At 39.3% G+C, this 13,276-nt stretch overlaps 1 protein-coding gene across 1 annotated transcript in view; it reads right to left on the bottom strand.

Moving 5' to 3' along the window:
- Nucleotides 1-274: 274 nt before the first annotated feature.
- The window catches only part of LOC138293928 (vitellogenin-A2-like), a 124,554-nt gene continuing 111,552 nt past the window's right edge, over nt 275-13,276 (bottom strand). Inside the window, exons 30-34 of the mRNA XM_069233207.1 lie at nt 12,323-12,509; nt 6,059-6,147; nt 3,427-3,524; nt 3,153-3,334; nt 275-447 (exon numbers count right to left, since the gene is read on the bottom strand). Coding sequence (XP_069089308.1) covers nt 3,170-3,334; nt 3,427-3,524; nt 6,059-6,147; nt 12,323-12,509 — 539 coding nt within the window. The 3' untranslated portion in view covers nt 275-447; nt 3,153-3,169. The remainder of the gene's footprint in view (nt 448-3,152; nt 3,335-3,426; nt 3,525-6,058; nt 6,148-12,322; nt 12,510-13,276) is intronic.

Genomic DNA, 13,276 nt, shown 5'->3' with positions numbered 1-13,276 from the left:
GAGCGTAGATCAACTTCTGGAAGGACCGATGAAGTATTTTGAAGCGTCCTCCTGGTTTTCCATTACTCTGCTGACCTTCCTTTGGGTGCTGCATCAGGCGCTGCACCCCTAACTCTAGCGCCGCTGCAAATTATTTCAGTCACTCCTCTTTCTTTGTAGAGAAAGTCAAATTATTTTTACACATTTATCACTTGCTAACTGAAATAAAACAATAACCCCGGTAGCTCTATTTGAATTAATGCACCGTTTATTTGGAAAAATATATTTACATGGAATTTCACATTTTATAGTTGTAATAGCAAATCACGGGGTAGTTTTACACTTAAATCATTTAAAACGATCCTGTTCTGTGCTGCGCTTTGCAGTTCTCCACATCAGCATTGTGGTGTGTCAATCAAATCTTCACTCCGTGCGCACTTTAGGAATCTGCAAGGTTCATAGTATAATCTGTAAAAAAAGAGTCTTGTTAACAACATGCAATAGTCAGGTTGATGTAGAAGCTCTTACAGCGTTTACCTTAAGAAGCCTCAACAAATGCACAAGAAAATACAGATACATTTGTTTTTAGTGTCAGAATGTATTTGCAGTATATGTTGTGTTTTTTCATTTGTAAGCTCCCAAATCATATGTGGAATCTGCTAAGAAACTATCAAGTGTGTCATTACACAAATCTCATGATTTGGGGACGTAATAACACTCCCAATCTCGCAAGCTGCTGTTTTTACCGGATGCGATATCATCTTCCTGTGCTAAATTCCCCTTCATAAGCAGTGAAACTAAAGCCAAATTGTATTTTCCTCACAAAATTTACACTAGAATTTACCCTGAAAATTTGTGTGGGGATGAAAAGTGGGTTATTACAAGACAAGTTATCTTGTAACTGGGTATGACAAGAGAAGTTGGCTGCAGACTTCTGTTTTTGTAACTTCTTTTCAAAAACAGTTTTATGCTAAATTATAAGCAAACCAATTCATTGTCAATAAAGGCTTCATTTGCATGACAGTATTGTCCAGTAGTGCGCCGTCTTTAGGAGTTTAAACCAAAGAACATCAGAATTTTAATTGTACTCCCTCCCTCCTGTTCACCTAATTCCAAAGTAGGTGAATCACAAGCAGAAAAGTATGTAAATATCCAAGTGCACTGGCCTTGTTCATATGACATAATTGCCTTGATCTGTTGTGCAACTTATCAGCCATACCTGGGTAAACCAGTTTAACTCATCCTTATATTGATCCCCATTTCAGTCAAACAATCTTAAAGTTCTCGGACTTGGGAAACATATCACCTCCCTAGGGTCACTTGGGCCTAACTAAAAACAAAATCAGTAGGAGGAAAATGAAGGTACACCTTTGAGACAAAGCCCAAAGAGGATGACCATCATCTAGGATCACTTACTTCTGTACTGTGGCATAAATGGCTCTTTGTCTCATTAGGTGTGATCAATTCCCATATGGGTGGTCCCCCCTTGTATTGGCACAGCAAGTGGTAGGTAAAGTGGTGTAAGAAGGTTCAGAGGGCAAATCCAAGATGACTTACAATCATAGGGCCAGGCATTTTATTTACCTGTCACAAAATATGTTTCGCAGTTTGAGATCAGTGATTGGGTATCCAGTTGGGCATTCTGCAAATACTGTTCTAAACTGATCTGTGTACTAATAGGTTTAGTTGGAAAACTCAAGCCCAGAGTTGGTTGCAATTTAACTCATTTATATTCAGTAAGTAGGTCACACATTGTGATTCATTCCAGTCGGAGGCCATCAAAAGATGGTAGCCTGCTGGGGTTAGCAAGTCACTATGCCTGTGATTGCCTTTCAACAAAACAAACTTTTTGTTAATACACTCTGGGCCACATTTATGACGAAACCTGACATGGACAGAGCAGGAATGTGTCATAATTAAGGCAATAGGGTGCATTGGCGTACAATGGGCTGCCTAGCTCTGAGGCAAAAACCCTTTTGCCAAGGTGCAAGGATGCCCGCGTTGCATGTAGGATTGTTTTCGTGCAAGAAGGGACACCTTCAAGTACAAAAAATGCAGCACACATAGAAAGTGGAAAAAACAAGGAGAAATAAAGTTATTTATCCTCGTTACTCCTCACCTGGAGAGACATTTCTTTTTGGTGCATTCCCAGGTTTACCTGTTCTTGTAAATCTGGGAATGCATGAGAAACCATGGATGTTGCATGGGAACAGCCATGCAACATCCTTGGTGTAGAGTAATAAGGCTGCATTTAAAGGACAAGTTTACTTTTTTGTTTGTTCTTTTAATTCACAAGGGGCAGAAGGTCCAAATGGGACCCCTTCCTTTTTGTGAGTGGTATCCATACTGACATGGGGGGTGGGGGGGTCAGTAAAATGTCAGTTACAAAAAAATACAAAATTTACCAATTTGATAATGGAAGGAACACCCTCAACACACTCCTTCCAGATACGGAACTCATATTCACTCGGAATTCCATTTTAGAAATCAGAAAACCTTTACCAACTCGTAACATGGGGTTAGCATGTAGGAAACAGGATTTTAGGTGTTAAAATGCTGAATCTTAGTATTTATGATGTTAAAATGCTTTGTAATTGACAAGCATTGTCATCCTTGAGTTTCGAAATTTGAAATCTTTTGGAACCGCTTTTAGTGTCATTTTTCGTCATTTTAGCAAGCAGAAGATATTGATATTTATTCGTCTGTGTGTGCAAGTGTGTTCATGTGTGGTACCTTGCGTTCTTGTTGTGTGTGTGTATGTGTATGTGCGCGTTAGCAACAACATTCTTTCTCTGACAACCCAAACTTGCTCCTCCCTGGCAGTCTTAGTCAACATTATGAAGAAATATGCAACATTTAAACATTTACCCTACAGGATAGATTGTGATAATATTACATCTGACCATCAAATAAATCATGCTCACAATTCGGCATTCTGGATACTTTTCAGAAAAGGAGACGAAATGTGCTTACATACCAAGGCATTCTATTCAATAGTGACATGGAATATACCAGGGAAACCAAATGTAGGAAAACTACTTGAGAGAATGAAGACGTTTTATTGACTAGATGGGTCCTATGCCATTCTGTATGGTAGATGTGGTTTGAATAAAATGAAGGCAATTCTGAGAGATTTATTGCACTCTTCCAATGAATCAATATTTTCAACTCACCAGTTCTGAACCTTTTATCACAGATGAACAGAGCACGATTCTTCTGTAATCCAAGATTGGACAAAACTTTCCTCATTTTTAGCAACAAATCCATCTGGCATCTGATATTCCTGTTCCAGCTCATCATCATGACGGCCACAAACTCCACAGGTCTTGCCCTTCATCCACAAAGCTGGTCTAACCTTTATGATAAGGGAGGAAAGAGACACTGATGTAAATATATGTATCTTGTCAATATGGCTAATCATGCAGTAAGAGGAATGCACCAGAATACCTGGCATGTGATGCCATCATAGGAAAGCTTCTCAATACCAAAGTCAGGTGCAAGAAGGATAAGCCCACCAGTCTCCTTTTCAATCCTCAAATGAGGTTCTGGAATCAAAAAAGTGTACTGTGTTTAAATTTAAAAAAAACAAGGAACTACATAATACACTGTGGAAAACATGCAGCAGAAATCAAAAAGTGCTAGATATAGATCTGAGAAGGGACAAAGAAGGGACAGAGATGAATCTGCTAAGCATCAAGAGCTGTACAAAACACCCTTTTGGAATTTAACAAGTCAGCTAATAAGCATGGTTTCCATGCATGAGGGGTCCTTTCATTAATTTGCAAACCTTACGCAGTCTCTAGAAAAAGGTGTCCAAATACTAAAAGGCCTGTCCGACCCCTAATCATCCTACTTAACCTGCTAACAGTAAAGGCTTATCAATTGCAAGTTAGGTCTGAGTCAATAATAAATGCTAAATTACAGTTCTGTTTGTGTGTCAGAATATCAACTATAAAAATATTGACATGCACAAATATTGTAGCAAAAATATTGATAAACAGAATATTGTGAAAGCAGGTATGTGATGGTAAGTGTAGAGTTACTTTTCTCAACTTTATGTTTGTATCTTTAAGATATACTGTCGAGGTACTTACCTGTGGAGTTAAGTCTAGTAAATCTATGCATACCTATGCCTGTTTACTTTCAATATATTCTGGTAGTTAATATTCTGGTGACAGTATCTTTTACATGTCAATATCAAAAACAATATTCTAGTACCATACCCTCTTGTGTATTTGACTTCATTCCTGGTGACACCTCTGAACACAATAAAACAAACCTACCACATACAAATATATAATTCACGGGTCATCAAGGCAGAAGGTGGTATCGCTGTGTCCTTGAGGAAATTCAAATGTAGATTTTGGGATCATACTTTCTGTTCTAAATTAAACTAAACTATCCATGAAAAAGTCAGCATTCAACATCTTTAAAATGCGAGGATTAACTTTAAGTGATCAAAACGATTTCAGATTTTTCAATGTTTCTAGTAACATCGTGAGTTACACATATAACTGTGTAATGGATACAGTTATATGTGTAACTCACGATTTATTTATTTGTCAAGTAAACATGGATACACTGGGAAAACTGGGTGTTATGTGCACGTTTGTGGATTTTTGAAAGTAAAAAGTGCAGTAAACATTTTGAAATCGTCCCACCATGGAAATATACAAAACACTACTCATGACACATTTAAGACTAAGGGGGTCATTACGACCCTGGCGGCCGGCGGTAAGCTGGTGGTAACACCGCCAACAGGCTGGAGGTGTTCCGCCAGCTATTATGACTGTGGCACAATAGCCACGGCCATACCGCCGGCCCCCCCAACATACCTCCAGGCTTCCGCCTGGCGGTCATAATCCCCAGGGCAGCGGTGCAAGCACCGCTGCCCTGGGGATTATGAGTCCCCGACCGCCAGCCTGTCCGTGGCGGTAAACACCACCATGGAACAGCTGGAGGTAAGGGGACTTGGGGTGCCCCTGCACTGCCCATGCACTTGGCATGGGCCGGGCAGGGCCCCCCAGGCATAGCCCCGTCGCGCATTTCACTGCCTGAATTTCGGGCAGTGAAATGCGCAACGGGTGCTACTGCACCCGCTGCACATCAGCATTGCCTCCGGCTCTATTACGAGCCGGCAGCAATGTTGATGTGACTTTTCCGCTGGCCCAGCGGAAAAGTCATAATAGGGAGCCAGGAATACCGCCGGCAATGGTGGTATTCTGGCTCCCGCAGCCTCGGCGGTCTTTTTGAAAGACTGCCGAGGTTGTAATGAGGCTCAAAGTGCCTTTTCAGTATAATAGAGCTAAAGGAACACTCCCATATTTAATGTAAGTGTTAGAAGTAGGGCTAAGGGCTTCCCCAAAGGGAAAAATCTTCCTTCTAGGGAAAAATGTTACAAAAGCAAATACACATGTGCCCATGTTTCCTCATGCACATTTTACATGTGCTGAAACTCTAACGAGTACATTTTTGGGAGTAGGGGTTCTCTTGGAATTGTATGACTGCCATGGATTTCCAGGATTTTGCCTGATATTGGTTATGCAACTGTAAAAAGTGAAAAATTGCTTAGTAAATCTGTCCACCAGAAAGATGGGAATGTACATAATCTACTCATTGTTGGACCAACAACTAATGTAATCAGCACCACAAATATTACACTGTTTACATGTTTTACAGAACTAGTATGCCACATTTTGACCATTTTATTTGATTTGAGACCACAAAAGTGTATACAAGCAGGGGAAGAGAGTATAGTCAAAAGAAAAGACAGGGAGAGCAGGAGAGAGCAAGACAAGGAGCCAGGAAAGAATCTAGATGCATTTACAAATAGAAGGATAATGGAAAACTTCAGCACTCTTAAAAATTCCTAAATGAGCATTATTCCCTGATGCTGATATTGATAACGTGTATGTAGTATATGTAAACTGCTAGCTTCATCTCATAATAAAAGTGAATGAGTCGTACCAACTTATCAGCTATAACTGGGTGGACCCGTGCCACTGACCCTAATCTGGGTCCACATTTAATTTGTGATAGAAATTATTATTTGATTATTGGTGCTTTTAATGAAACTCACCAGAATGTGATTCGTATGGCAGGCTGTTCACTTCAATGCCATTTATCTTAATCTTCAGGGAGTCAGCAGATGGATACATGTCAATATCACTGAAAAAGAACAAATTATATTGTGTTTTTTATTATCTTTTACTACCAAAGCAAAATCATATGCTTTATTATGTCAAGATGGTGGGCCAGTGCTTATAACCCTTTTTTGTTTCTTTGTCTGGTGGGCTTGCACTTTGCAATTTATGAAAGCCGTTTCTGTAAAACCATGCATTTGTTCAACGCATACACACTAAACTGTTCAAGAGGAGGCATTCTAGAATTATTCTGACATGTACGTCAGGCAGTTGAAGGAATCCTTTATGCCTGGTGACCAGTCTCAGGAAGGAATGTTGCACCAACTGATTTCAGTCCCAACAGAGGTGCATCATATATTCCTCCCCCACTAGCAATACCACATTCCTGTTCTCTGGCATGGGGTAGGTAACAGACTGGGGCTGCATGGCCTTTATTTTGATTGCTAGTCTATTATCCTCAATTTGACATCACTTGTATTTGGGATAGGACCAGCCCTGGCCAGTATGCAAGTGTCAGAGTTTTATCTTCCTTTTAATTTCTGCAGAAATCCATGCTACTTTGCTACATTCCTTAGTTGTGACTATTTGGTCACAATACTAGTGTTTAAATAGATACATTCAGAGTAGGGATGCTTCATTTACAAGATTGGGAACACAGGAGGCATACCAATCAGTTAATAGCTCACTGACAAAATTACTGGCAAAACAGCAATTTATCATTAAGCGGGAGGTAAATTTAGTGAAGTGGAGAACTACTCTTGGAGTCTATGTTGGAAACAACTCATTTGGAATAGACTGACAAAAAACATCCTGCATATAAAATGTAATATAACCCTTTGCTGCTGACTGAGTCAACCCCCTTACACTATATTCCACAAAAATATGTTAGTGGATATGAAGATTGTACACAGTGGCTTCAGTAATCAGTATTTTATTTGTTTTGAAATGAAAAAGGACGCAGCAATATAAAATGTGAAAATGTTCCCGGTAGAGACATGCTGGTCATCTGTTTTCTGGTGTTGAACACAGCATCAACACTGCCTTAATAACACAATACAGAGCAGCCATGTTACAGAAAGCTTAGAAGAGGGCAAACAAAGGGCATTTCTCTAATTAATGTGACAAAACATGTATACAAACAATAATATACTTATACGTGTGTAAGGATATGTTTGAGACCATGTCTAATTTTTTATTTGCCATTAGGTAAACCTTCTGTCCTATCCTCTGCATATATGACCACCATTTAAAAAAATCCTGGTTATTGTTACCCGAGGGAAAACTGACTTACTCTACGATTAGGGTCCCTTGTTGTGAATAGAGCAATGTCAACTGTTACTGCCAATCCTTTAATGAGACTCATTTTAAAAAACAGAAGTCAGTTGAATCTGAATGCCTGCCTTTCTTAAAGTGGTAAATGAAGGCATTTATTAGTCATGCCCCTTTGATTTCAAAATGTGCTTTTGATCACTTTAAACTTGCTCAATAGTACTATGATTTAGCAAAGGCCAAAGCCAAACCTCAATGTCTAAACCACAAATTGAGGGGGTTATTACATTATCATGCCAAAGAAGAGTTTAGAAAATACCTCGCTGCATAAAAAAACTTTGTGGGTCAGGCAAAGTTGTTTTTTCCTTTGTACTCAATGGTTCTTCAAATACGCAGAAAACCCCTGTTTGATTGTTAAGGAGTTCTTTGACACTTCTAAAATACCCTCTTGCATGTTTCTAACACAAGCCTTCAGCAAACAACTTAACTCGTATTTGTGGAAAAGCTTGTCAACATTGGCCTAGATATTGACAAAGGTGGTTTCTCTGCCTCTCCAACAAAGAATTCAGTTATGTGGACTTCTGTTCTTTAGGCCAGATGACTAGGGAAAACTTACTCTCTATTGTTGTCAAAGTAAACTCAGACAATCCATTGGATCCTTATCCACCGAACGTCTTGCATTAATTAGCTAGCACTATATCTGACCCTTTGGTAATACAATTTTCACTTGAAAAAGTATTATTTCCCATCACCCTTAAGGAAGTATTTGTTGTTGTACTGTTAAAAAAACAGTTAGTGACTCATCAGATACAAAAAACATCCGATTTCACTTTTACCCATTTTTGCCAAAACCACAAAAAATGTGCCCAGTATTCTATGTACTCATTTACAAGAGACAAAAGTCTTGCATGATTCACATGCTCAAGTTCGCCCACCAAACAACAATGAATCTGTTGTCTCAGTTATTTGGATGACCTACATATGGACTTGGACCAGAGACATGTCATCACCTCCGTCCTCCGGCACTACCTGCGACATTAGATGCACTTTATCATACTATCCCCCTATTGTGCCATATCACCAGTAAAGGCTAGGAGGGGAGGGGGTTTACTTGGTTCCAGTTCTTTTTCACTAGGCATCATCAAACAGTAAGGATGGGAAATGTCACTGCAAGTAAGTTCCAAATGAAGTGTGGAGTACTGAAGGGATCAGCTGCTTCCCTTTACCTGTTCAATATAGTCAATATAAACTGAATGCTGAAAAACTAAGGTTTCAGTCATTAATGGAAAATCTGATCAGTAGCTGGACTCTTATTAGCTACTTGAAATGGGAAATCTCTTCACCCCTTTCTCAGTAGTGGAAAGTCTGGGAATCAAAACTGATAGCTCATTTACTATGTCGAGTCAATTTAATTCAGTGGTTTACTCTTTTTATTTTCATTTAAGAATATTTTGTAAATTCCTTCCTTATCTGAAAGAGAATGGGAAAAACATACAATAGCTCAACTATATATATCAAGATCGGTATCACTTTTAAAGTATTTTTTAGCATTTCTCCTACTTTTATTGCTTAGCAAGCGGCAGGATATTGCATTAACCTCAAGCTATGCTCCTCCTCAGATATCAAGCTCACTGTTCCTAAACTGTTTAAAACCAAAACCTGAGGTCACAGTTTTAATTTCTGAGCTTAAGGGCTTTTGGATCCTCTACCCCTTAGTCTTTGAGCAGAATTTAATCTGCTGATGTGAATTGAAGATCTGGTATTTTAGAACAGAATCATTTCACTTGCCATTGAGCAAGCATAATTCCTCCGTTGTCAGAGCCTAGAAACCTTTGGTGCGCGTTTGCTCTAAAAATAAAATTAACATAATATAACATAACATAATTGAGCGCAAAGGGTAAATCTTTTAATAGCTGCAGAGTTTATGTTGGCTATTTTCAGTACAGAAGAAATTTCTGTTGTGTACATCAGCACCAAAAGCTTTGGCACTGTAACATGGGGTGTGTTTCTGGTTAAAGCTGAGTACAGACAAAAGTGTTTTCTTACTCTCTGGGGTTAATTCCACAGGAGTTCCGCAGATGGCTCTTGGTTTACATCAGCACCAAAAGCTTTGGCACTGTAACATGGGGTGCAAAAGTATTTGCTATTCTGGAAATGTAAATGAGTAATGTTTCTACTGCAACACCAGTCAATTAAATTTTGTTGCAAACTGATTGGGATCAATTCTGATTTTCATACCTTCCAGGTCCAATGCTCGATAGGGCCAAACACTTGTAACTGAATGCTGCCTTTGCTTCCTCTAGAATAGCACTTCTGTTATTCTTATTCTTAGTTACTGATCCTAGTTCAGTAATAACTTAGCTTGGTGGGAATGGTTGTACATTGACAATTAAAACATAATTGACCCACGTTCCTCTGCAAGTTTATTTTTTGACATTCTTGCTTATGATACTTGCCACAAATGTAAGTGTATTCTGTTTAGGAAGGCATTTGGATTATTTTAACTTGTAGTAAATCGACACATCTAAATCACTGAAAAAGGAAGTTGTAAGATGACATTTATGTGAATGCTGAATGCATTTGCTGCATGTTATACTACCAGAATATTGTGCACGAAATGCCACCCTACAAAAATATCATGGACAAAATATCAACTAACAAAATATTGTGAAGGTACGTTCATAAAAGATAGTATTGCTTTACTATAATTAATCTACAAATAAGTACCTTGACTATATATATCTTTATGGTGCAAGTATGAGGATTTACGATATTTTGGCTCTCAAAATTTAAGTAGGATGTAATTCTTTCCATGATATTCTGGCCTATAACTTTACTGTTTACACTTATGTAATTGTACATTTCCTTGGACAGATACCTATGAGGCTTCACTTCCACTAGTTATCTCGCTTATGGTTTAGGAATGAAAATTGCTGAACTATTTACAGGGAGTCATTAATGATAAGTTGAGATTTCACAGTCTCTATATTTCAACGTGGAGCCTTTCTTTCAATCATTCAAGTGTATGTTCTTTCCTATTATACCAAATGGGAATTGCTTCATCAGCTCTTCTGCATTGATCAGGTATCAAGTGCCATGACTTGTGGGTTAGATAGTTCTTGAGGAATCCTTTACAGTGTAAAGGGTGGCCTGCCAGCCTGCCAGGTCAGCTGAGGCTCTTGCCTCCACACTCCTCGCAGAGAACACACCAGCAGATGTAGAAATCACAACCTGCCAGGCACAGATTTCTGTGCCTTCAGTGAAGGTGCTGCTGCAGAGGCATTGTTAAAGGTGCTGTATATTTGATGAGCGAGTGCCATATTTGATATGCCTGCTAGGTGAAGTATTTTGTTCTACAAGAACAAACCCCAAAAGTGGAAGTTTGATCCTAAACACCAACAAACAATGCCTCTGACATGCAGTGTGATTTTTCACTGAGCATTAGGCTACTATGAGATTTTCCTAACCAGGCCCACAATGATCACATGTCAGTCACTCATGATGGTCCAAGTGGGGAATATGGGTGACATTTGCACTGCCCTAAATAGGTTGGAGCTACTGGCCACTAAAGCCCTGTGGTTTCATGATCAATGGGCCACCCTTCAAGTATTTCCAGTGGAAGAGCCAGCTGAGGATCTACCAGTTTAAAACTTGCAGGTACTCCCACTCCACGGGCACAATAACTGCAAGTATTACGTAGAGGTGCATTAATTGGTTTATGGAGGTTGTACTGTGCCATCACACTCTAAATGCCCCCCTAGGTGTTTGTAACTGTTTGAGTTCTTTGTGCCTCTCTTCCATTAGAGGAAGTACTCAATCCAGCATGCAAGCCTGTTATTGAGAAAAGTAGTATCAGTTGCTTAATCCAAGCACCACACATGAGACAAACACATAGTGATCGTGTAAGAAAACTGGGCTCGTTGCAGATGCCCACACTGTTTGCCCCCCTTTTGAACTACTAGATGCTGGTTTTCACATCTGACAGTGCACTGGAACCTGCTAACAAGGTCCCAGTGCCAGTGTCCTTTTCCTAAATTAGTAAACATGGATTGGTACCCCCAATTGGCAGGACCTTTCCCCCCTTGTAAGTTCCTCGTATATGGTACCAGAGGTACCCACGGCATAGGTGGTAAAGGGGTCCTCAGGGCTGCAGCATAAGTTTGTGCCACCCTAGGCAACCCAAAAACACTACTGAAAGCAAGCCTGCCATTGCAGGCTGCAGGAGCAGTGCAAACTGCTCAAGTTCGACTGTTCCCTCACCATGAGTAGCACAGTCCAATGCACTGCCTTACATATATGTCAGACACCCCTAAGGAAGGCCTCTGCAGCTCAGGAGGCAGGATGCCTTATATTTAAGGTCCAGGCATGTGATTCATTTTTATTGTCCATGTTGGTACTCTGAAATGCTTAACACATGTTCCTCCAGGTAAAACATGACTGCTCTTTGCCACAGTACCAGGACTGAGCTAGGGATTTACTAGTGTGATTCCAAGGACCATACATGGGGTACTGTGAGAGTATTTTATGGTGAGGATGAACCCCCACACCACATATTACTCCACTTCCCTACGGATTGCACTTGTTAAAACATTTTTTATGATTACGTGTGTCACGTGACTAAATTAAGATAGGCTAAGATGTTGCATAGATTAGAAGCTAAGGACTTTAGTTTAGTCCTAGTAGAGGAAACCCCAGCAGATGTAGCAAACACAATGCTCTATGTAAAATCCTATATAGCATGTGAAGTGTTGGCAACCATTGAGCCAAGCATCTCTTTATTCTGTTTAATCATAAGTATCATTAGAGGATCATGTCACAGAATAAAACGCACAAGGAAAACATTTCTACTGATTTTGAGAAATTAACATGTAAAGGTAACACCAAATATACACACTTTTGAACATTCATATTGTAAGACTGTAAATACTCACTAGCTGCCAAGTTTGACATTAATGATCTTTTGTTCAGAAGACCCTTCCACTTTCTTCATCATCACCAGGAAGTTTAGCTCAGGAGTACAGTCTTGGACAAGGACATGGTAGCAGCTTCTGGGCATCGAGTAGTTAAAAGAAACATCATTGAAGGTGGTGATTGTGTCCTTGGAAACCATGCAGCGACCTAAGAAATATTAAATATTAAACAAAAGCTCAGATAATTCTATTTGGAGACCTTACAGTAAGAAACACAGAAACTCTAAAAACAGGACATTACTGAATGATAATGCAATGCGGACTGGAAGTGACAGGGCACATTTTTGAAGCTTGATATTGTTCCATAGACCTCTTCTTTCAGACTTAGCTCGTGAACAGTATCCTATTTGCTTATGAGGAAACAGAGAAAATGCTCAGAGTGGAGTCAGAAAATAGCCTATGCCTCTGACCTCATGATGCCGAAGATCAATGTTATATAGGGGAAGCCAAGGGTAGCAGTTGCTACTACTAACCTGCAACCATGTTCAAACTGTTGGTCCTTCCATCAACACCAAGAGCCTGCCTCATTGTACAAACCTCATTGTAAAAACCTGTACAAGATTTATGTTAATTTCAGGTAAATGAGTGCGCATTTTCTTCTTCATGCATACATATGTATTTGTTCATTGCAAAGTCATGGTTGTTTGGATTAGAACAGGCCTTGTTAAAATTCTGTATGCATTGACAATTTCAAAGCTCATGCATAAATCATGATATAAGTATATATTGTTGGAGTGCCTGATGTTTGAGCATTTAAAAGTTCAGAGACCTTTATTTATAGATAATTACTTTAAAGGTTTCAGACATAGCACCCATTGTTATTGGGTCTTGTGTCCGGTGATTTTATGATATTCCACAAAGCAATTTTTGTTATTAAGAGGAAATCTGTATGTTCTACATTTTGCAATCCTATAT

Source organism: Pleurodeles waltl, chromosome 4_2 (genome assembly GCF_031143425.1).
Source record: "Pleurodeles waltl isolate 20211129_DDA chromosome 4_2, aPleWal1.hap1.20221129, whole genome shotgun sequence".
Lineage (NCBI taxonomy): Eukaryota > Metazoa > Chordata > Amphibia > Caudata > Salamandridae > Pleurodeles > Pleurodeles waltl.
The sequence above is the reverse complement of the archived record's forward strand: the minus strand, read 5'-3'. Positions and strand labels throughout refer to the sequence as shown.